The sequence below is a fragment of the Bos mutus genome, chromosome 9 (genome assembly GCF_027580195.1).
Source record: "Bos mutus isolate GX-2022 chromosome 9, NWIPB_WYAK_1.1, whole genome shotgun sequence".
Taxonomy (NCBI): domain Eukaryota; kingdom Metazoa; phylum Chordata; class Mammalia; order Artiodactyla; family Bovidae; genus Bos; species Bos mutus.
The window spans coordinates 101,736,013-101,760,184 of record NC_091625.1 but is presented as its reverse complement, the minus strand read 5'-3'; the positions used below and the strand labels follow the sequence as shown (position 1 = coordinate 101,760,184).

General features: G+C 55.3%; 1 protein-coding gene across 4 annotated transcripts in view; it reads left to right on the top strand.

Annotated features, from left to right (window-relative positions):
* The window catches only part of UNC93A (unc-93 homolog A), a 28,918-nt gene extending 12,693 nt beyond the window's left edge, over positions 1-16,225 (top strand). For 2 of the 4 annotated variants that reach the window (XM_070377033.1, XM_070377035.1), the window contains 6 exons: positions 606-835; positions 2,741-2,866; positions 4,766-4,980; positions 8,850-8,985; positions 9,996-10,127; positions 15,483-16,225. In XM_070377033.1, coding sequence (XP_070233134.1) covers positions 606-835; positions 2,741-2,866; positions 4,766-4,980; positions 8,850-8,985; positions 9,996-10,127; positions 15,483-15,748 — 1,105 coding nt within the window. In that variant the 3' untranslated portion in view covers positions 15,749-16,225. The remainder of the gene's footprint in view (positions 1-605; positions 836-2,740; positions 2,867-4,765; positions 4,981-8,849; positions 8,986-9,995; positions 10,128-15,482) is intronic. The other 2 variants (XM_070377036.1, XM_070377034.1) reach the window with 2 other exon arrangements.
* The last annotated feature ends 7,947 nt before the right edge of the window (positions 16,226-24,172 follow it).

The window sequence follows — 24,172 nt, the reverse complement described above, 5'->3', positions numbered from 1 at the left end:
GGATGTACTCATGTGCTGTGACGTCATGTCCCACTCTTTGAGACCCTGTGGACTGCACCCCACCAGGCTCGTCTGTCTGTGGGATTCTCCAGGCAAGAATACTGAAGTGGGTTGTCACTGCCTACTCCAGGGGGTCTTCCCACCCAGGGATCAGACCCACTTCTCCTGCACTGCAGGTCCGTCAGAGAAGCACATGGATATGATGGCTTCACATGATTCCTTCTCTTGTTACCGGAGTTCTCAGACGGGATCCTTACTGCAGAGAGTGACAGACAGGGAGATGGGTGGATAGATGGATAATAAACCAGGTTTAATCTTCTGCCATTAGAATATCTAGAACCCGCCCAGTATTATCTGTGGTCCCAGCTCGCTGTAGCTGCATCCAAGCACAAAAACACTGACACCAAATTTCACTCTTGCAAATGATCCTGAACCAGAAAACTGTCTGATTTTCTCATTCATCTGAGTCTGAGGACGACTCAGTCAAGCTGACCAACCCAACAACACAGTGACACTTCCCTGGGCCGGGCCAGGAGCTTCCTCCTCCTCGGACAGAGGGAGGGAGGAAAGGGCCAAGGCAGCCCAGGTCCACTTTCGTCTCTCAGGTACACTTTGATCCCCGCCTCCGTCCTGGTGGGGCTCGGAGCCGCCGCCCTGTGGTCGGCACAGGGCACCTACCTCACCATCGTGGGGAACATGCAGGCGCAGAAGACGGGACAAGTCGGCAAAGACGTGGTCAGCCAGTACTTCGGCATCTTCTTTCTCATATTCCAGTCGTCTGGCGTGTGGGGCAACCTGATCTCGTCTCTCGTGTTCGGCCAGATGCCCACTCAAGGTAATAGGAAGTGGGGACCACCCAGGGCCCCTGGTCCCTCCCCTCATGTCCTCATTCAGGACATGAGCAGTTGTCACGTGGGGCCCCAAGACCTGGTTCTCAGACTGTCTGGACCCTGGCTCCTCCCTGGACAGTCTGGGTGGCTCTGAGGGCCCATCTGGTCCCCGGGTGCCTTGGCCGCCACTCCTTAGGGAGGGGTGCCCTGGGCAAACTGAGGGTCACTACCTGTGGAATGCAAATTCATGGAGTCCTTCAGTCCAGTTCGGTTCAGTTCAGTGGCTCAGTCGTGTCCGACTCTTTGCAACCCCATGGACTGCAGCATGCCAGTCCTCGCTGTCCATCACCAACTCCCAGAGTGTACTCAAACTCATGTCCATTCAGTTGGTGATGCCATCCAACCATCTCATCCTCTGTCGTCCCCTTCTCCTCCCGCCTTCAATCTTTCCCAGCATCAGGATCTTTTCAAGTGAATCAGTTCTTCACATCAGGTGGCCAAAGTATTGGAGTTTCAGCTTCAGCATCAGTCCTTCCAATGAATATTCAAGACTGATTTCCTTTAGGATGGACTGGTTGGATCTCCTTGCAGTCCAAGGGACTCTCAAGAGTCTTTTCCAACACCACAGTTTAAAAGCATCAATTCCTTGGTGCTCAGCTTTCTTTATGGTCCAACTCTCACATCCATACACATCCATGGAGTCCTTGCTATCCTCTAGACTAAGAATGGTTTCCGTGAATTTATTTTCTCGCTGAATCGATTCATTCACCAGCGTTTTCAATATTACACAAAAGGCCACTGTCCCCAGCAGATTTGAACACTTGGTGACCAGGGTCTTAACTTTTCTCTCTGCCCGGCCTCACCCAGACAGAGTTACAGACTGTGCGTCTGTTTTACACCTGCACACTTTGCTGTCTGAAGACTTCAACCAAGGGCAGAGGAAATGCATGTCTTCAGTTCTCACAGGAAGCTTTATTAGAGGGGAAGAAGTGCTAACTCTCCTGTTATCAGGAATCTGTCTCTCTGCCTTGATCCTCTGTACTGCTCATCCACTCAAGTCCCAGCTTTCGGAAATAAGAATCTTTCCTCCCTTTTTGCTCACATGATGTCATCCTTGCTGAGTACATCCGCAGAGGGAAATCACAGGGTTGATAGACACCAATCATTACTCAGAATTGCCAGAACCAGCAGCAATTGACCAACGGAACCATGTTCAGGCTCTGACATGACTGGTGTGGGGCGTAAACAGGTTCACTTTTAAAGATATGCAGACAAGTAAGCTTAATCTCTCACTGGTCACTGGACACAGAATTTGAGGGCTGGAAGGCCCGCTGGGAGCCTTGCTAGGCTTCTCCACCTCCCTGTGCCTCCAGCCTCCAGGCTGCCACCTTGTCCCCGGCTACACACCTCCGGAGCCACAGGGATGCTGCGGCATCTCGTGCGCTGAGATCAGTATTATGGGAACGATGAGACCCCGAGGACGCTTGTCTGTGACATGTGTCCCCTTTCTTCAGAGATTTGATGTAGGTCTACTGAGTCACTGATCGCTCACATGTCATTCTTTTTACAGCTAAGAAAACAACATTCAGAGAAAACACGAATGAACCTGCCCACAGTGACGGGTCTCTTTACAGATGAGTCTGAGAACCCAGTGGGCCTGACACCCAGTCTAACATACCCTATTTATAATTCTGAAAAGTGGAAAACTTTTAATGAAGTTAGCAACGCAGTATAACCAGTAGCCAGTATTTAAGTGTCTGACACTGGATGGAACAACCCCCGTGGTTGGCTCTGACCTGTGGTGGGTCTTACGCTCCGCGTGGCCACACTCTCCCCGGCGCCTCCTTCCGCGTGTCCCGTCTCCTGTCGCGAGTTCCCCGTGTCCTCAGTTGGCCTCTCTGCTTCCACAGGGACCATCCCGGAGGAGCAGCTGCAGGCCTGCGGGGCCAGCGACTGCCTGATGGCCACAGTGTCCACCAACAGCACGAAGCGGCCCTCCCAGGACCTCATCTACACGCTCCTGGGCATCTACACGGGTACGTGCTGGCCCCAGGAACCCGGGCAAAGCAAGACCTTCCCAGGGCTCCGATGAGCTGAGCTTATCTGCACACGCCCCTCAGAATGCGCTCAGCTGGGTGGTGCCGGGGCCTTCCCACATGAAACCCAGGGCAGCAGCCTCTGCTGTCGGAGGTCTCGCTTGATGATGGAACCAGCCCCACGTCTGCACCGTCCAGGCCCACGGTCATCACGCGTGCTTACTGAAATTCTAATTAACGAAAGTAAGATGACTCTTCCGAGGTCACACAGCAGCCACATTCCAAGTGCTCAGTGGCCACTCGGGGCTGTGGCCGCCCTGTCAGGTGGCACCGAGATGGCCCACGGCCTTGGTGAATCAGCTACTTGTAGGGCTTCCTTGGAGGCTCAGATGGCAATGAATCTGCCTGTAATGCGGGAGACCCAGGTTCAATCCCTGGGCCAAGAAGATCCCCTGGAGGAAGGCATGGCAACCTACTCCGGTGTTCTTGCCTGGAGAATCCCATGGACAGAGGAGCCTGGTGGGTACAGTCCATGGGGTCACAGTCAGACATGACTGAGTGAATGTCACACTTCATACTTCAACTACATCTGGTTGGATTTGGAAGTCCCAAATCTTGGGCTTATCACCTTTTTCTGAAGCATATACTTAAATGACTTCTTCTGAGAGGCTGGGGTTGGGCGGGCATCTCCCAGTGCCCACCCTTGGGTATCTGTGAAGCCTTGTGGCTCCCACTGCTGGTCACAGGGCAGCAGAAGGTGTTGGACACTGGAAATTTGTGAAGAGATGGCTACCCAAGGGGAGTGAGTTCCTATGATGGCTCTTATCCTTGCTGTTCAGACAATTAGTCGTGTCTGACTCTTTGCGACCCCACAGACTGCAGCACGCCAGGCTTCCCTGTCCTTCTTCATCTTCTGGAGCTTGCTCAAACTCATGTTCATTGAGTCGGTGATGCCACCCAACCATCTCATCCTCTGTTGTCCCCTTCTCCTTTTGCCTTCAATCTTTCCCAGCATCAGGGTCTTTTCCAACGAGTCAGCTCTTCGCATCAGGTGATCAAAGTATTGTAGTTTCAGCTTCAGCATCAATCCTTACAATGAATATTCAGGGTTGACTTCCTTTAGGATTGACTGGTTTGATCTCTTATCCTTAGACACTTATTTGAATGAAAAATTTCTAAAGGACTCCACTACTTTGGGCGTACCTTTAGATCAGGTGTTTTGGGGTTTTTTTGGTGTCCATTTGAAGAAAATTTAAGGATATTCTTTATCATTCTTGAATTTTGGAATCTGTGAAGGTCTTGGATTGTGTCCTTCTTAATGACCATGAGTCTGATAAGAGTCAGATTTGATGGGACTGAGTGCAGATGCCACTGGGAATCAAAGGCCAAGAGGCCACGTGCACGGTCGGCTTGTCTCCACGGTGAGGTCAGCTGCCACCAATACTCCGGTCTCTTTCACAGTCACTTCCACATCAGAGGCACCAAGGGGACCCTTTACATTGACAAACCAGAATGAGGACTAGAGGTGGGGCCCAGAAACCAGGCAGATGAGGTCCTGACTGTTGGTGACCTTAGAGGCCAGATGTGCATTCAACTAATTGAAATTAGTTGAACAGGATGAGAGTTTTGAACAAAGCTCTCAGTTGAGGAGTAGTTACATCTTCTTGGGAAATTGGGTTCTAGGGCAGCTCTGATGGGGAGATGGTATCCAAGCCGGGTACTGAAGGATGAGTAGGAGTTTACCAGGCAGAGAAGGAGAGATGAGTGGGCGCTGAAGGCAGAGAAGCCCCAGAGGGAGCCAGCAGGGCTGGAGGCCAGACGGCAAGGTGGGGAGCCTGCGTGCGTGTGCGGGGCCCCTGGAGCCCCGCACGGCAGCCTGTCCCCTCCCTGTCCTTTCAGGGTGCGGTTTCTTGGCGGTCCTGCTCATGGCCGTGTTTCTGGAACCCGTAAGAGATGCTCAGCCGGAAGGTGAGGGCGAGAAGCAGGCGCCCCCTTTCTGGTCCACTTTGCTGTCGACGTTTAAGCTGCTCAGAGACAAGCGCCTGCGTCTCCTGATCCTGCTGCCGATGCTCAGTGGGTTCGAGCAAGCCTTCCTGTCGGGCGACTACACGCGGGTAAGAGAGGGGCTGGCTGGCGGGCGGCTCGGGGCTCCCCGGGCTGCACGCTGCCCTTCCGGCCTCGGGGGAGCTGCCCGTGGGGCTGGATGTGAGCTCACCTGGCCTGGGACCTTCCCAGGGACGCCTCTCGCTTGAGACGTGTCTCCAGGTAAAGGACCAAAGCCGCTCGGCAGTCGTCGCAGTGACCCTTATTTACCTGCATCTCACCCTGTGTCCTTGTCTTGGAGTGGAAAATAGAGAAAACACTGAAATTCCTTACTACCTAGCTTTTAAAAATTTTTTATTCTAAAGTCTAGTTGATTTACAGTGCTGTGTTACTCTCGGGTGTAGAGTGCAGGGGTTCAGTTATACATCTATATGTGTACATTCTTTCTCAAACGCTTCTCCCATTTAGGTTATTGCAGAATCTTGAGCAGAGGTCCCTGTGCTGTGCAGGAGGTCCTTGTTGGTTATCCACTTTAAATGTAGCGGTGTGCACATGTCCACCCCAGACTCCCTAACTGTCCCTTCTCCCCATTCTTCCCCTGCTGGTTACCAGAAGTTCGTTCTCTAAGTCTCTGAGTCTGTTTCTGTTTTGTGAAAGAGTTCATGTGTATCATTTATCATGTGATACTTGTCTTTCTCTGGCCAACTTCACATAGTATTATAATGTCTAGTCGCATCCATGTTGCTACCAATGACGTTATTTCATCCTTTTTACGGTTGAGTAATATTCCATCTATTTCTGCTTTATTGACGATGCCAAAGCCTTTGACTGTGTGGATCACAATACACTGTGGAAGATTCTGAAAGAGATGGGAATACCAGACCACCTGACCCGCCTCTTGAGAAATTTGTATGCAGGTCAGGAAGCAACAGTTAGAACTGGACATGGAACAACAGACTGGTTCCAAATAGGAGAAGGAGTACATCAAGGGTATATTGTCACCCTGCTTATTTAACTTCTATGCATCATGAGAAATGCTGGGCTGGAAGAAGCACAAGCTGGAATCAAGATTGCCGGGAGAAATAGCAATAACCTCAGATATGCAGATGACACCACCCTTATGGCAGAAAGTGAAGAGGAACTCAAAAGCCTCTTGATGAAAGTGAAAGAGGAGAGTGAAAAACTTGGCTTAAAGCTCAACATTCAGAAAACGAAGATCATGGCATCCGGTCCCATCACTTCATGGCAAATAGATGGGGAAACAGTGGAAACAGTGGCTTTATTTTTTTGGGCTCCAAAATCACTGCACATGGTGATTGCAGCCATGAAATTAAGACACTTACTCCTTGGAAGGAAAGTTATGACCAACCTAGATAGCATATTCAAAAGCAGAGACATTACTTTGCCAACAAAGGTCTGTCTAGTCAAGGCTGTGGTTTTTCCAGTGGTCATGTATGGGTGTGAGAGTTGGACTGTGAAGAAAGCTGAGTGCTGAAGAATTGATGCTTTTGAACTGTGGTGTTGGAGAAGACTCTTAAGAGTCCCTTGGACTGCAAGGAGATCCAACCAGTCCATTCTGAAGATCAGCCCTGGGATTTCTTTGGTAGGAATGAGGCTAAAGCTGAAACTCCAGTACTTTGGCCACCTCATGCAAAGAGTTGACTCATTGGAAAAGACTCTGAAGCTGGGAGGGATTGAGGGCAAGAGGAGAAGGGGACGACAGAGGATGAGATGGCTGGATGGCATCACTGACTCGATGGATGTGAGTCTGAGTGAACTCCGGGAGATGGTGATGGACAGGGAGGCCTGAAGTGCTGTGATTCATGTGGGTCGCAAAGAGTCAGACACGACTGAGCTACTGAACTGAACTGAACTGAGTAATTAGCGATGTTGAGCATCTTTTCACGTGCTTCTTGCTCCTCTGTATGTCCTCTCTGGAGAAAAGTCTATTTGGGTCCTTATCTAGTTTTCGAATATTGAGTTACAATCTAGAAACGGAGGTGGCTCAGCATGGTTGCCCTGGCTACTCAGATGACCTTTACCTGGATGCCCACCTGACCCCTGCACTGTCTGCCCACTTTGTTCCTAGAGGGGGTCCTTCTTTAGGCGTGGCTGGAGCGGAGCCCCTTGTCTGGCTGGCCACCTTTATCGAGGGTCTCTCCCCGAGCCCCTGTCTCTGGAGCCCCTGCCCAGGTGCTGTCCTGGAGACCCTGGTGGGATGCTGTAGAAGGGATGTCACAGACAAGGATGGTAGGGAGAAGGTTTTTGCCCAGAAAGTGTGGGAGAGGAGCTGGGCGTTGGAGGGAGACAGCCAGGGCCAAGGCTGGGCCCCCCAGCCTGTCTTGAGAGGCCCCCTAGGACCCCCACTCTTCCCCGGGAACTCCCACTCCAGCCCCGCTACGGCTCCTTCCCAGGACGGGCTGCCAAACTGGCAGGAGAAAAGGCAGGGTACGGATTTGAGTTCCATATAAACCGCAAACTCCCCTTGGTGTACAGCCCTGCAAGTTCGGGCACCCGGGGCTGCCTGTGGCCTCCGCTCTGAAGACTGTCCCGTTGGAGACCTGGAGTTTCCAACAAGCGGGATGTAGCAGAGTCCCTGGGTCTGGATGCAGCCACTCCCCTCAGACTTGTCACAGACCACCGCCCATGAGCTTAGGCGCGGCCCACACCATCCGGGAGCCAGGGGCCTCCTGATGCGTCTGTCCTGATTGTGCGGGGACCCGCACCATCCGGGAGCCGGGGGCCTCCTGATGCATCTGCCCTGATTGTGCGGGGACCCGCACCATCCGGGAGCCGGGGGCCTCCTGATGCGTCTGTCCTGATTGTGCGGGGACCCGCACCATCCGGGAGCCGGGGCCTCCTGATGCGTCTGTCCTGATTGTGCGGGGACCCGCACCATCCGGGAGCCGGGGCCTCCTGATGCGTCTGTCCTGATTGTGCGGGGACCCGCACCATCCGGGAGCTGGGGGCCTCCTGATGCGTCTGTCCTGATTGTGCGGGGACCCGCACCATCCGGGAGCCGGGGCCTCCTTATGCGTCTGTCCTAATTCTGCGGGGACGGGGACGATGTGAGAGCTGCAGCCCTTGAGCCCTGGTCCCCCTGGGCCCCTCCGCCCCCCACCTCCGGGGCCTGGGGCAGGAAGTCTCTCTGTTCTTCTCATCTCTACGGAGATTCCTTTCCTGCTCCTTCCATCTTCTTTTTCATTAAGACCTTATTTTTTAGAGTAGTTTTAGGTTCACGGCAAAACTGAGCAGAAATTACAGGGATTTCCTGTACCCGCCCCCCCGACCCCACCTGGCCACGGCCCCCACTGTCTACAGTCCATCTGTCCATTGTCACAACTGGCGCACCCACAGGGGCACGTTCTCGTCACCCCGCGTCCAGCGTCTGCCTGGGGGCTCGCTCTTGGTGTGGGTGTTCTCGGGGTTTGGACGCAGGCATGATGACATGAATGCATCATGACGGTACCATTCAGAGCAGCTTGAAGGCCCTAAAGCCCCCCGAGCCCCCTGCTCACCCCCAGGTCTGTCCTCAGCCAGCCGCCCACAGGCAGGAGGGGCACGGCCCACCCCAGGAGAAGACTTCAGACTCGGAAGGGGAGTGCACCATGCCTGCGGTGCAGGGACACGGGGAGGAGGTCTGTCCAGACCGTCCCGTTAGCTCTCGCTCAAAAGCTGCGCCAGCACTGTCCTCGCCCTGGGGACGGAAGGCCCGTCGCCCTGGGGACGGAAGGCCCGCCAGCTCAGCAGGCCAACTGTCACACTGCAGACGGCGTTATAGCACAGCCTGGACTCCCTGACTCGGATGAGCCCCCAGAGCACTGCGGCTTCCACGCCGGCCCCGAGTGGGGCGAGGCTGAGCCCCCAGAGCGCTGCGGCTTCCGCGCCGGCCCCAAGGGGGGCGAGGCTGGCACGGGTGACCGTCTGTCCTCTCCCACAGTCCTACACCACCTGTGCTCTGGGGATCCAGTTCGTGGGCTATGTGATGATCTGCTTCGGGGCCGTCGACGCCCTGTGCTCCGTGCTCTTCGGGAGGCTGGCCCGGCACACCGGCAGGACCGTGCTCTTCGCGCTGGGTAGGCGGGTGCTGGGCGCCGCCTGGGGAGGGTCCGCTGCACTCTGGGCGGTCGCAGCCTGTGTGAAGAGGGCCAGGGTTGGGGTGAGGAGGGGGGTCACTGGAGGCACACCAACTGGGGAGATGGAGGTCAGGCGGGAGGCAGGGGGCCTCCCAGAAGGAGGAGATATTGGTTCAGGCGCCGGATGAAGCTGGTTGTCTAAACACACACCCCCTTCTGCTTCCCCTGGGGGACCAAGAAGCAGCAGAGACAAGGTGAGAAATGAGGGTGTTCAAGGAAAGAGCTAGCTGATGGTGACAGTCCCGAGGGTCTGCGGTGACGCAGGGAGAGGGAGAGGAAGCCATGACATAGTGCCAGCCGAGGCCCGAGTCATTTGCTTCTTACTGAGGAACAGAGACGCCTAGTAACTCGCCCAGGGTCACGCAGCCCCAGGAAACCCCGGAGGCACCTGCTCCACATGCTCCTCGGCCACCCCGGAGGGTCACAGGCTGCTCTGTCCCCCAGGTCGGGGGGCATCACAGGGCCTGCAGACTCACGAAGCCGAGACCTCGGGCCGTGAGGACAAAGCCGGGAGGAGCGAGGAGGCCCTGCCCCCGGCCCCTGCTCCCCGTCCTGCTTGGAAGGCCGCTCCCAGGCTGGGGCACCCTCCTCCCCTCCCCTCCCCATGCCCCCCACTCAGTGAGAGAAGCAGGGATCCCCACTAATGAAGAAGCCCAGTGTCTCCCACCCTGAGCCCCCACAAGCTGGGCCCTCCTCTACCTAGCAAGATGACACTTTGCTCTAAGACGCAGAGGTGCGTCACCCCAAGGCTCCCCCGCCGTTGCCCCTGTGGAGGCCAGAGGCGGACAGAGTCCCATACCTGCCAGGGGTGCCCCCGGCAGCCGGCACGGGTCAGGTCAAAGGCACCGGAGAAGGCGGGCGGCAGTGGTCTAGGGAGCAGGGGCTCGGAGGCTCGGCCCGCGGCTCCGAGGGTCTCAGAGGAGCCCCCTGTCCCCTGCCCCCACCCCCAGGGGCCGTGACCCAGCTGGCCTGCATCATCGCCCTTCTGCTGTGGAAGCCGCACCCCAGCCAGCTGCCCGTGTTCTTTGTGTTCCCCAGCCTCTGGGGCATGGCCGATGCGGTCTGGCAGACACAGAACAATGGTGAGTGCCTGGCGCACAGCCGGCCTGCTCAGGGGACCCCAGCTTGGCCGGCTGTGCAGGGCTCAGGGCCGCTAAGGGAGATGGGGAGACACGCGGCAAGGAGCAGGGGCCGGAGGGCGGGCCCCACTTCCTCCTGTGGAATTGGATCCACGATGCCCGGGAGAAAAGGCAATGGAGTGCGCAGCTGTCCTTGCTAACGTGACTGTCCCAGCGTGGCACCCCCTGGACGAGCTCCTCTGGGCAGAGCGATGTCCTGCCCGTCTGTCTGGGCAGAAGGGCTTCTGTCTGCTCTCAGTGGAGGTGTGGGGAGGAGCCAAAGCTTACAGGTTACCATGACAACATCCCTCAGTGGACGGGGAGAACTGAGTTGGGGGTGGGAGGGGTCAGTTTCACTTCATCTTGGGGGTCACCCCCAAATCCCATCCTGTCTGATTGTCCTCTGCAGCGGGGAGCCTGGAGCAGGCCGGAAGGGAGCCGTCTCTAACAGCATCCCGCAGAGGGGGGTGGGGCTTGTAAACAAGACATGTACTGCTCAGGGTTCTGGGGCTGGGTGTCCAGGATGAAGGCACCACGGATTTGGGGTCTGAAGGACCTGCCTCCTGGCTGATAAACATCTCACTGAGTCCTCGGTGGACACAGGGGTGAGGGGGCAATTGGGGGTCCCCTTCACAAGGGCACTCTAACCCCGAGAGCTCCCACCACCACCTCATCGCTTCCAGAGACCACCTCCCAACACCGTCACCTGGGGTTTCAGCCTCTGTATTTAGGGGGAACTGTGAGGCCAGGCTGGCTGCAGTGCTGAAGGTGTGGGCGGCGGCTGGCCCGATCTGGGGCCGACCTGCCTGGTGAAGAGGCCGGGTTCACCCAGCACCCGCGGAAGCAGCAGCAGGGGTTTACAGCTGGGGACGGGGGTAGGGCGAGTTGCTGCCGCAACACAGGGGGATGTGGGGATGTGCAGGGGTGTGCCGCGCAGAGGGCCGTGGTGAGAAGGGGCTGAGCGGCTGAGCTGCTGGACACAGGGAGGAAAGGAAGCCAGGACAGGCCAGGACCTGGCGGTCCCGGGGCCGGGCTGGACATCGGGACTCCCGGGCTGCAGGCGGCTGGCAAGCCCCCAGACAGCAGGGTTGGAGGTGTCCACTGAAAGGCTTGGCTTGGGCTTGAATAGGACAGAGGACCCCAATCAGGGGGACGCAGCCCTGAGAGGGATTGCCCTGGGCTTGTGTAGCAGTAATGTTGTTGTTGCTGTTATTGTTCAGTCGCTCAATCACGTTCAACTCTTTGCAATCCCATGAACTGCAGCACACCAGGCCTCCCTGTCCCTCATCGTCTCCCAAAGTTTGCCCAAGTTCATATCCACTGAATCAGTGATGCCATCCAACCATCTCATCCTCTGTCATCCCCTTTTCCTGCCACTGCCAATCTTTCCCAGCATCAGGGTCTTTTCCAATGAGTCAGCTCTTCCCATCAGGTGGCCAAACTATTGGAGCTTCAGCTTTATCATCAGTCCTTCCAATGAATATTCAGGACTGATTTCCTTTAGGATTGACTGGTTTGATCTCCTCACAGTCCAAGGGACTCTCAAGAGTCTTCTCCAACATCACAGTTCAAAAGCATCAATTCTTCGGCGCTCAGCTTTCTTTAGGTCCAACTCTCAAATCCATACATGACCACTGGAAAAACCATAGCCTTGATGAGACGGACCTTTGTGGGCAAAGTGATGTCTCTGCTTCTTAATGTGCTATCTAGGTTTGTCACAGCCTTTCTCCCAAGAAGCAAGCATCTTCTAATTTCATGGCTACAGTCACCATCCACAGAGATTTTGGAGCAAGAGAAAATCTGATTATTAATCTTCGATGCCAAGTGAAGGGCTGTGAGGAGAGGAGAAGGGGCGCAGGGGGCAGAGGGCAGCTGAGAGGTGGGGAGTGCCCAACGGGGGCAGGTGGGGACAGGGGCTGAGGGCCTCCAGGCCGGGAGGGGGGGGTCCCCTTTCTTTGGAAAGTGTGGGAAGGCAGTCAGCATGAAGGACAGGAAGACTATCACTCTGGGGAAAGGAGTTGAGTTCAGGCCTGAGAGTCCTGGCTTCGTGACAGAGGGCACTGACTGCGGGCTGGCAGGTTGATCCCGTGAGGATTCACTCACGATGCGGCCCGGCAGGTGGCGTCACCCCTACAGCACCTCACCCAGCAGAAGGTCAGCGCCTGAAGAGGTCTGGGCTGGAGCAGCAAGGGGCTCAGGAGGGCAGGGTCTCCCAGGACCCACCAATGGCCCTGGCTGGGGGGGCGGGAGTGCCGAGGCCCCAGGAGGTGAGCCATCTCTGCAGCCAACAAGCCACCGAGGGGTAAGCCGGGGCCCCAGGGGCAGATCCGGCTCAGAAGGGAGCTTCTTCCCTTGGAAACACCACCCACTGTCCAGCCCTCATCAGGGAAGCACCTGGGACTGGAAAGTAGGTCAGGCCCAGCCACAAACAAGCCAGCAGCAGCCATTTCCGGGGACGGGGGCCTGGCTGCTGTCCCTGCACCCAGGGGTGTCACACACGTGGCCTCGGCATTCCGGGACGGCCCCTCCTTAGCATCTGAGTCGGTGCTGGCCTGTGAAACAGCTGAGGAAACATCCCCGAGTAAACCCAAGGCCGTTGGAATCAAGGGGTTTGGCTTTCACAGCCTTTCTCCTGCCTCCACAATGCAGGACGTGCTCCTGGAGTTCTGAGCCAGATGACAGAGGTCTGCTTGGCTCAGCACAGACTGCTGTGTTTGGACAAAGGGCAGCTGGTGGAAGCGGTGACAGATTAGCCGCAGGTGGGTCTGTTGCTCAACAGAGGAAATGCCTGAGTCGGTAGAGGAGACAAACAGAAACCACGCTTGCTTTTCTTGGCAGTCCGAACTGTAAGTCTGTGAGGGGTCCCGACAGCCCCGGAGGACTCTTAGGCTCATCAGGAGAGAGCGCTTCCACGTCCCCATGGACAGGCGAGGGGGCCCCACTGTTTATATCCCAGTGCTTCTGCCGACTTGCTCTCTCATTAACTGACTTCCCTGAGCTCAGCTGAACTTTTTGAAGTGTTTACACGAGGAATTGATGCTTTTGAACTGTGGTGTTGGAGAAGACTCTTGAGAGTCCCTTGGACTGCAAGGAGATCCAACCAGTCCATTCTGAAGGAGATCAGCCCTGGGATTTCTTTGGAAGGAATGATGCTAAAGCTGAAACTCCAGTACTTTGGCCACCTCATGCGAAGAGTTGACTCATTGGAAAAGACCCTGATGCTGGGAAAGATCGAGGGCAGGAGGAGAAGGGGACGACAGAGGATGAGATGGTTGGATGGCATCACCGACTCAATGGACATAGGTTTGGGTGGACTCTGGGAGTTGGTGATGGACAGAGAGGCCTGGCGTGCTGCGGTCCATGGGGTCGCAAGGAATCGGACAGGACTGAGTGACTGAACTGAACTGAACTGAACACTTAGAAGTCAGGTCAGGGCCTGGGGTGCACAGCCGTATGCATACAACAATTCCCAGGTGTTTGGAAGGCTCACAGTAAACCTGTTTGGTTTTTCTGTCCCTGAGACATCGGAATAACTGCCCCAACTCTTCCTTCCTTTCCATGGACACGAGAGACTATCAGGCTGAGCCCTTGTCAAGTTGAACAGCTACATGAAGTCCAGTGAATGACTTGGGTTAAGTCCTTCTTGAATAAGAATATCAATTTAAAATGAACTATCTCTGTCTTTTTGTTCAAATTAAGTCTTTCTGAGTAACACTCAGTTCTTGGGGGGAAACTGTTCTTCCCATCTGTGGTTTGTGACTTTCACAACCGTCTTGCCCAGGAGGGCTGTTTTAACAACAGAGCTCCCTGCGGGCTCCCCTCCCTGCAGTGTGATCCATCTGTACTGTCTCTGTGTTTTCAAAAACTGCACATTTTGTGTGGCTTTTCCACCTACCAAGACCAGCAATCTCACTTCTGCTGTCTCAATAGTAAGATGGATTTCTAATGCTATTCTCCCAGAATGTGTCTCCCTGTTAAGAAAAGACGTGAGTCACGTACATTCCTAGTTATGTACATTCCTAGTTAATGAGACAATACAATTGAGTACAGTGTAACCCTCCTTTGCAGTCACCACTTCTCAATGGAAAAGCTGATTGCTACACCTGGGCGGACCATCCCAGCCCTTCCTTCCTGGGGCAGAATCCTGCCTCTCCCTGCTCAGGGTTCCCACTGGGCTCCGGGGAGCCCTCTCGCCTCTGGAGCCATTCATCTTGGCTACTCTCTGTTTATCCACCCTGACAGTCCTGTTGCCATGGCAACACTTGCACGCCAGTGCCTGAATCTGAGACAACTTGGAATGCCTGGCCTTGAAATACTCTTTTGCCTCATCAGCCACAAAAGGGGCTGCTTCCAGGCTGATAGATTCAGAAGATCTGTCCTTTCTTATGTGCCCAGTTCATGCATCCTGTCGTTTCCAACCAAAGACTTGACCTCATCCTGGCATCGGAGGTCAGGGGTTTGCATCCGGTCCCTTTCACCTGGTGTGATGGCCAGGTCGGACTGCGAGCAGGCTTTTCTTCTTTTTGTTTTATAATAATTTAAGATCGACGGAAAAGTAGCCAGTAGAGTGCAGAATTCCCACATACTGTCCACTCTGTTTCCTCAATTCTAACATCTTACAGACCTGTGGTACATTTGTCAAAACCAAGGAATTAACATTGCGAAATAACGGAACTTCCGAGTTTATTCCGTTTTTCCAGCTTTCCCCCCCTTTCTCTGTGAGCTCTGAGACCCCAGGCAGGAGGCCACGTTACATGCAGCCACCACGCCTGCCTTGTTGGTCTGTGCCAGCTTCTCTTTCTCTCTGCTTTGATGACTGTGGCCCTTTTGGAGAATACTGGTCAGGGGTTGTGTAGACCGTCCCTTAATTCAGGTTCATCTGATGTCTTCTCATAACTGGGCTGGAGGTATGGTTTTGGGGAGGAAGACCCGAGTGCAGGGCCTTTCTTGTCATGTTGACCAGGGGGACAGCACACGGCCGGCCCACCTGTGGACCCTGCAGAGGGGGCCCCTCGCCCTCATCTACTCAGGTCCCGTCTCCCAGCCTTGCTTTCCTGACCCGCGAGGTACGGGGCTGGCTCACGGCCCCTCCGGCGGTGACTCTCCTCTGCTCTGTTTCTCGTCTACGCGATGGTGCTTCCTTCGCAGCAAGAGGCCCACTCACCGGACTGGTCATCGTCCACAACGTGAAAGCCTTCTGATTTCCAGACAGGAAGGTCCTGGGTGGTTACCTGGGCCTCGGGGAAGCGGCAGCGTTTTCTGCAGGAATCAGGAGGGCTGTCTGCTGTCTCACAGCCACGTTTCCGCCTCTCCCCGCAGCTCTCTTCGGGGTTCTGTTTGAGAAGAACAAGGAGGCCGCCTTCGCCAACTACCGCCTCTGGGAGGCCCTGGGCTTCGTCATCGCCTTCGGATACAGCACGTTCCTGTGCGTCAGCATCAAGCTCTACGTCCTCCTGGGTGTCCTGAGCGCCGCCATGGCCGCCTACGGGGCCGTCGAGTACACGGAGTCCAGGAAGGCGGACGGGCCGCTGGCCGCAGGGCGGACAAAGCCCGCCGAGGAGGGGGCGACACAGACGAAACTGTGAAGCGACAAAGCCCGTGGTGGGTGGGCCCAGGGCGGACCCAGAGCAGGGGGCCTTACCCGGAGCCGCCGCGGAGCCTCCAGGTGATTCTTTACGACCGCTTCAACGAGGTTTCACTGTTATGTCACGTTTTCTCTATCTTATCAGATTCTTCAGTCCTCCATCTCTTCAGTGGAGATGCAGAGTGTACATGGAGGAATCAGTTCATTCAGATACAAAAGAAATAAGCTCAGGGTACCGCTAGGGACATGCCTAGAGTCACGGGTCAGTAGCCTAGGCTTGTTTGGGGGTGGTGGTTAAGAACTAGAAGGTTGCTGAAAAGACGCAGCCCAACGCCAGCACTTTACAGACGGGCACACTGACGTCCAGGCAAGGCAGTGACTGCCTCCTAGAGTCAGTGAGGGACAAAGCCACACTAGGCTCTCTGTGTCCTGAAGCTCTTGGGTATGAGTTTCTAAATAAATGCAGTCATACTATGGACCTAACTCTCGTCCACATACTTTACTCACTCACCTGGATCACACACACAAACGTCATCACATTGGCTTGTCGGAGGCCACTGACGACGAGAGACACGAGTTGCTTCCAGCGGGACTTGACTCGTGGGGCTGATGACACATGAACCCGGACGCGGGCCCACCCGCCTCCTGCCCTCTGCCCGCCTCTCCGGCAGGTACGATCATCCTGCTCCTTCCTCCTCGTCTGATGCCCAGTAATGCAGGCACGGCCCTTCTCTGAGCCCAGCTGTCTTTCTGAGACACCCCACCACAGAACCTCTTGGGCAGGGCTCCCCATGTCTCCTCTTTTCTCCTTTCACCCCACCTCGCCTCCTCCTCCCCGCCTCAGTCCCTGCTCTTCTCCAAGCTTCTTTCCACGCGTCCCGTGGCAGGGCACCTGCCTGCCCTCCTCCAACCCTGAAGCCAACCTGTCTCCCAGACCCTGTGATCTTCCCAAGGCCAAGTTTCCGAGTTGTGTCCTGCAGCCCAGCCCAGGGCCTTCCACCTTCCAGGGGGCTGCCCGGCCCCTCTCAAGGGCACTGTGGCCTCTAGAGCTTTGCTCACGGGCCTCCTCGACCTTGAGCACCCTCCTGCCCTCAACACAGACCCCTCGGGCTTGTCTGGGCTGTGCTCGTGCTGCGTGAGCAGGACGCACACTTCCTGAGGCTGGCTTTTGTGTGCGCCCCCTGCTCAGTACTGTGGCTGGCGGTGCTCGGTCCTCCTGAGCCTGAGTGCTGGAGCTGGGGGACACTCTGCTTGCAGAGACCCAGCGGACTCACAGAAATGTTCAAATGTGGGCAGAGGGGCCGGCCGGGAACATCAGGCCCACAGCCGCCCCTTCTCCTGACTCCAGGCTGAGATGCCGCGGGAGGCCCCTGCATCTCCGTGAGATTGGGGTCAGAGGCCAAGGCACCACAGGCTCTGGCGGAAGGCTGAGCTCCTTGCTGTTTGCGGCTGTTGCTGCTCAATGGAAAATGTGCAGGAGCCCCAGCCCCTCGGGCGACGGGAGGGCTCCAGGTCCAGGGGATGAGGGCCTGGGTCTGGCAACCGTCTGGAGAGTGGCTGCTGGGGCCACTGAAGGCTCCCACTGGACGGCACGCTCCTGCCTGCCAGCCGGCTGCTCCCAGAAGGTGGCCCGTGGCACTCAGGCCTTTTCTTTCCTGCTCATCCTCTGAACTTGGCCTGCGCCCTTTAACCTGGGTGTGTGTTCGGGTACCTTGATGGGGGCACGGAGACAGAACTACCAGGGCTCTCGCTTCCTCCTGGGCCTCGGGCTGGGGTGGGGGGTGAGCGGGGGGTCCCTGGGTCATGTCAGTGTTGCTCTGGGAAGGCTGAATTGTAGCAGAAAGTGAGGGACTTAATCTTGAGCGTAGTACTCCATTTGCTAAATGGGAATGTTCCTCCTCCATAAGGAATCATTGAGACAAGACATTATTCAAAGGGGAAAAGCAGAGGAGAGATAAATTAGGAGGTTGAGAACAACACATACACACGGTTACATAGGGAGTGGATGGACAGCAAGACCCTACTGTACAGCACAGGGAAATGGACTCGGTATTTCATAATAACCTATAAGGAAAAGAATCTGAAAAAGAAAAAAGAAAAAAAAAAAAATATATATATATATAATGCTTAGAATTTTTTTAAAAAAACACTGTGGGTTATAAAACACTGACAAGCACTGTACAGATTTCCCAAGTGGCTCAGCGGTAGAGAACCCGCCTGCCGATGCAGGAGACACTGGTTCAGTCCCTGGGTCGGGAAGAGCCCCTGGAGAAGGGAATGACAACCCACTCCAGTGTTCTAGCCTGGAGAATCCCATGGACAGAGGAGCCTGGCGGGTACAGTCCATGGGTCACAGAGTGGACACAATTCGAGTGACTGAGCACACACAGAGTACTGTGCACAGTGAAATGAGAATGAACACTGCAGACTAAGGTTAAAGGCAATGCTTTGTCCATCTCTAACCCCCAGCAGGGCTGTTATGAGCCTCGGTTAGACTGGATCCAACAACCGTAAGTCTCTCGTCCCCTCCCAGGGCTCAGTAACAAAGGCACAGTCTTCCTCTTGCTCAGAGTCACTCACCAGGGAAGGATTTTCAAAAATAAAAAGTACCAATGCAGGTCACAGTGTACTGTTAAACTTTTCCTAAAAGTTAAATGTGTATCTAAAATAAAACGCTAAGTGTAAAAATGAAGTTAAGAGCACATAATACTAAAGAGAAAGTGGCGTGGTAGGAATCTAGGCTCACGGCTGCAGGAGTCACCATCATTGTCTGAAACGAGTCCTGAGTTTACTGGCGGCCCAGCCAAGAAGAAAGAACACAGACAGCCTAACGGCCGCTATTTGATGGAAGGGGGCTCGCCAGTGCTTTAAAAGAGAACAGCTCTCCAGGTCCTGAGATGTAAACCAGCACCCTCGGGTCACTGGTGAGGAGCACAGACGAGCCCACAGACACCGCCCTGACCAACGGCTGGGTGTTTTCTGCAGGTTGGTCCTGGAGACAGTGACGGCTCAGGGATGCCACCAGATGGTCGTTCTGTGGACGGGCCGGGGGCCCCAGGAAGCCAGGAGGGCGGCCTTCAGTGAGAAAGGCCCGTCACTTCACACCACACCCTCCAGGAGCCCGAAAACTTCTACTCAAGTAGAAGCGTTGGGCCTTGGGAGACCCTTGCCCTCACCCTGGCTCCGACCAGGTTTATGCAGTCGGTGAGTGAAGGCAGGCTAACTAGTCTAGTCAGAGAGGGCGACAATGTAAGTCACATGCAGTGAGAGGGTTAAAAAGCACTCAGTGGTTTGGCAGCCTTTTCTAGTTTCACATCCAAATCAGAAACGGAGATTTTTTTTTTCCTCCTGAGACCCTTTCCAGGCCCAGGTCATGCTTCTCCACATCTCTGAGCTCCCCCTCCAGCCTCTGCCAAACAGGCTCTCAGAACCTCCATCCCCAGCTGCACAACCCTTTCCTGGCCTCCCCCCGCCCCATAATCTGTGCTCATTTCCCGTCTCCCTGCCCCTTTAATCGCCTCCCTTCAGCTCCTGGGGCCCAGGCTTCCTGGTTTTCTCTTTCAAATACTGGGACTAAAAGTCCGACACATTCATCTACCTGCAAAGTCTGTCTCTATGGCTTCCTCTCAGCTCACGGGCAGGTCTCCGCCCGTCCGTCTGCAGGGAGGTGAGGTTTGCAGACGGAAAAGGCAGGACGAGTTCTCGGGTGGTGCTGCGTCCGCCACCTCCAGACTTCTGGCCAAGCGTCGGGGTGACCCAGCTACTGGGGGAGAGCCTTGTGCGCCGCAGGGTAGCCCCTAGTCCCGGGGACATGGTGGGCCTCCACAGGGCCGTCACCAGTGCTGCGCTGGGTCCATGACCAGTTACATGGCTTCCTCATCCCGTCCTCATGGCTGGGTCACTGGGTTTATCTTTCCTGACCTCTGACCCAGGGGTTCAGCCTGAGGTGGGGCCTGGTCATCCGCATTTTGGAGAGCTCCCCAGCGTTGGAATGTGTAGCTGGCGGGAGTCGAGCACTGGTTTTAAAGTCATGTCACATCGCTGCTCTTGCAGCAGCTCGCCTACTTAGCTGGCTAACAGCATATAAAGTACATTTTTGAAAAGAATTTCTAGGAGTAAGCATCACTTATTGTCGTCACTGCAGCTCATGACAAGTGACATCACGGAATCCCCCCCTGGACGCCATGAGGCAACATGAAAATAGTAGCAGCTCCACTGACACTCGGCCAAACAGCCGAGTGAAGCACCGGCCGCTGTCTGCACCGCTCGGCCCCTGTCCCATACCCGCCACCCCCCCACCCCTCAGTCTCCAGCACCCCGCCCCAGGGGCCTGGCCTCCCCTGCAGGCCTCTGCCCTCTGACGCCTGCAGACAGCGCCTGTGGCTGCCAAGGACTGTGCCCCGGCTCTCGGCTGTCACTCACCCACCCCTGGACCGGCCTCTGTCTCCAGCATCACCTCCCATGGGGAGCAACCCCCGCCTCCACGCACCTGCCGGCTGCCCCAGACTAACCCGTGCCCAGCCACCACTTCCAACAGGCACCCGCCCCTGGACAGGGCTCTGTGTCCAGCATCACCTCCCATGGGGAGCAACCCCTGCCTCCACACACCCGCCGGCTGCCCTGGCCTAACCCGCGCCCGGCCACAGCCTCTGACAGGCACTGGCCCCATTGGCCTCGCTTCCGGGACGTCTTCCAGCCCTGCGCTCTCTGTGGCCTCCTGTGGCTCTTGACCTGACAACCATCCTTCAGAGAGTCAGACTCACACGCTGCTTCCTCTACTCACGACTGGCCACCTCTGGCCACTGTTTTTTCAACACCTTAGCCGGGCATGATGGACCCTCGGTGAGGCAGTCCCGACTCATCCTTGCCCTCACCCCTTCTCTCCCCAAAATACAATATAAAGTTCCCCAAGTACAACATAAATTTATAAACATATTGCATATAAATATAATCTCTGCGCCTCAGCAGTGATCGCTGGCTTTATCAAAAGTCCTTTCCTCCCCCTGTGCTCAAAATTCACCTCAGATGCCTTTTCTCAGGGGCACTCTTTCAAAACTGCCTTGCGCCCCCCAGGCAGAGACCCTTCCGCAGAGGGTCCAGCGCTTCCTCCCACGCAGGCACGTGAACCGCCTCCCGTTTCACCAGTCTGTCTGTCTCTCCAGCAGCGGGGACAGTGAGGATGGAGGCAGATCCCACAGCAGGAGGAGCCTGGGTCTGTGGCAGCAGTCAGCAGTTCGCCTGTTCCCCGTCTCCTCGCCGGGGCTCAGCGCCCCGGGCCCGAGGAGGCGGGCAAGAGGGAGGCGCCTGTGTGTCCCGTCTGTCCGTCTGGGGCCGGGGACCAGCGTGCTAGCATCACCTGGACCACGGAGGCCGAGCGGCTGAACGGCGCCCCCTGGCGGGCGGGGCGGGCGCCGACCCGCACCTGAGCTCCCCAAGAGATGCTCCCGCCGCAGGTGACGCCCACCTCCCTCTGGCTCCAGGAACCGCGTGTTATTTCTGTCAGAACATCCGTCCGACTGTCACGCAGTGCTCCTTCACCTCTGCTCCCTCATTTCCTTACAAAAAATAAAACAAAAAAGCCGCAAGAGGGCTTCCCCGGTGGCTCAGACAGTAAAGAATCTGCCTGCAGCGCGGGAGACCTAGGTTCTATCTGGCTCACGAGTGAGTGGCTGGAGGAAAGCAAAGATCTGAGGTCTCAACACTGGCATTTTCCAAGGTTTAAACATCAGGATGAGGACGAGGAGCTGGGGGAGTGACCAGGGAGGCTGGCTGAGCGGGGCTGCAGGGTCCAGACGGAGACCCGGCGTTGGTGGGACGAGGGCGAGGCGGCCACTGACTTGGCGGTCTTGAGGCTGCTGGTGTCCATGATTGCAGAGACTGGGCGGACTTGGAGATGAAGATGGGAGCACAGTGGCTCAAAGAGAAGAGAAGTGTAGACGGTGGGGTCTCCAGCCCCACCCAGAAGTTTTCTCCAGAGAAGAGGCCACGGCTCCAGCATGGCCCTGGGCACAAGGGTCATTATGTCACCAAAACTGAGGTCCAGCTGCTCGTGGGTCAAAAATCAGAAAACAGACAAGGTTGGTGAAAAGGAAAGTCTCCTTTATTCTGGATGCTGGAAACCAGGGGGGAGTGTGACTCCTGTCCAAAGGCCAGCTCCCACTCCTACTGACGGTCAGTGGGCAAGAGCTTCTAAGGCGGAGTTTCAGGGTGTATAGATGGAAGGAGGAGGCTACATGCAGAACAGCAGTCAGCTCTGGCAGTCACTGGTGGTCTGAGCAGCAGCATCTTGACTGTTTTAAGAACAATTAATCTTCAGTACAGGGTTCCCTAACAGCTCAGTGGTAAAGAATCTCCCTGCCAAGCATAAGACGTGGGTTTGATCCCGGGGTTGGGAAGATCCCCCAGAGAAGGAAATAACAGCCCACTCCAGTATTCTTGCCTGGGGAATTCCATGGACAGAGGAGCCTGGCAGGCAGAGTCAGATACAAGCTACTTGGGGGTGGGGACCATAACGTTGAAATATTTGGGGGTTGGGAAGGACAGGACTTTAGATGATTCTAGATCGAATTCCTCCTGTGAAATGGATGAGAAAAGCAGGACTAGACAGCAAGGTTAGTGATTAGTCCTGGACCACACAGCTGGTTAATTGAGGAAACGGTACTATAACCTGGTTTCGTAAGTTACGGTTGGAGGATGTTTTTCTACTAAAAGGCAAGAGAGTGATAAAGAATTCCCAATGCTCTCCAACTGAGATAGATGCTCAGTTTTTAGAACTTTTTATTGAAGTGCAACGTAAAGACAGAAAAGGTACAATTACATGTGTACAGTTTGGTGAATTTTCACAAACAGAACACACCGACGTAACCCGCACCCAGATCTAGAGACAAACCAGCGCCAGCGTGGCCCCGGGGACGCATTGCCATCACCTCCTCCAAGGGCAACAGCTCCCAAACCATAGGCTGATTTTATGTGCTTGCTCACATGTGATCCTCTGAAGTTTTTCTTACAAGAGTATCTTGTTCATGTAAGTGCTTCAACAGTACTTAAGTGATGATGGTAATTAACAGCAGTCCATTCTCAATAAATGCTTACCATCCTTCCAATGAGCCAGGCAGGACCCAAGTTTCGATTTCCCATGCATTTTAACTGGCAAAGTGTCAGCAGTGTGGTTACTGGTTGGCACGTTCTTTGGGGTCCAGGAAAGACTTCCACATTCCCATAATCATGCTGCTTTCCCTGCCTGCCTCCCTCAGGCTTGGTAGATGGGGTTGCTTTTCTATTGACCACCTCGGGCAAGGGTCTTGGGGATGGAACTGGGGTGTAACAAAATAGTGAAAATTCTATTACGGATTCAGAGTTTCCTTGGACTCCGTGAAAATTCTAGATTTTAAACATCATAATACATCCAGCTTCCTCCTGATCCTCTCAGAGGGCAGAATGTACAATAAGACTGTCTGGTTGCAGAGAACAGACTTGCGAGCTTGAGGGTGAGTTTAGCAGACGCTGTAAACAGTGGATGCTTGTGAGGTCCACGAAACTGGTGAGAGAAAGCCTCAAAGGGTTTGGTGTGGAGCTGGGCAGACGGCAGTCCTGGATCAGCCCTGCCCTGGAGCGCGGACACCCCTTTGAGTCGGTTTTGCATGTGGGCAGTGACCAGGAGGCACTCACTGAGCCATCCTGAAGCCTTCCCATGTCTGAGGAGGCCCAGGGTCCTCTGGAGAACTCAAGCCATGGAGAAAACTGAGCCCAGTGAGAAATGATCAAAAGGAGGCCAAACGTGGAAAAGACAGTTTGGAGAAACGCATGTTCTCATTTGGAAAAGGACAATCACTGTCATCAGATAAGCGCCCCCTGCACTTTCCTTGCTGTCATGGGCCCTTAGCAACCATCTCTCATCAGAACCATCACCTCCTTTCCCAGCCCCGACACTCAGCGGGGCACTCAGCATCAAACTCTAGAAGCTCAAGTGACCATCTCGAACTGAACGGAACATCTGCAACTGTTGATCCAACTCAGACAATTCAGGTCCAGGCGCCTTCACTCCAGCCCAGAGGCCTCCCCAGCATGCACGTCCCTGACATCCTCCCAGGCCTGCCCTTGCCTGCTGTGCCTCAAGACAGTCAGCCGAAGGACTTAATTACTCTTGGTTTTTAGAAAACTTACCAAGTGGGTGGCTGGAGGACGGTAATGAATAATAACAAGTGAACACAACAAATCGAAAAAGAAAGATGCCTTCTAGGCTCCATACAATGACCGATTTTATTCTTGATTCGCCAACTAGAAAATCTGCAGTGATTCCCTTTTGCTTGACACCACTCAGCCGACGTCTTCAGCTGCCGGGATGTGCAGCGTTTATACAGTTATGCGAAGCAGTTTATTGGTCCTGAGTGGTTATAACCGGGCCTGTAATGAGGTAGATGATGGG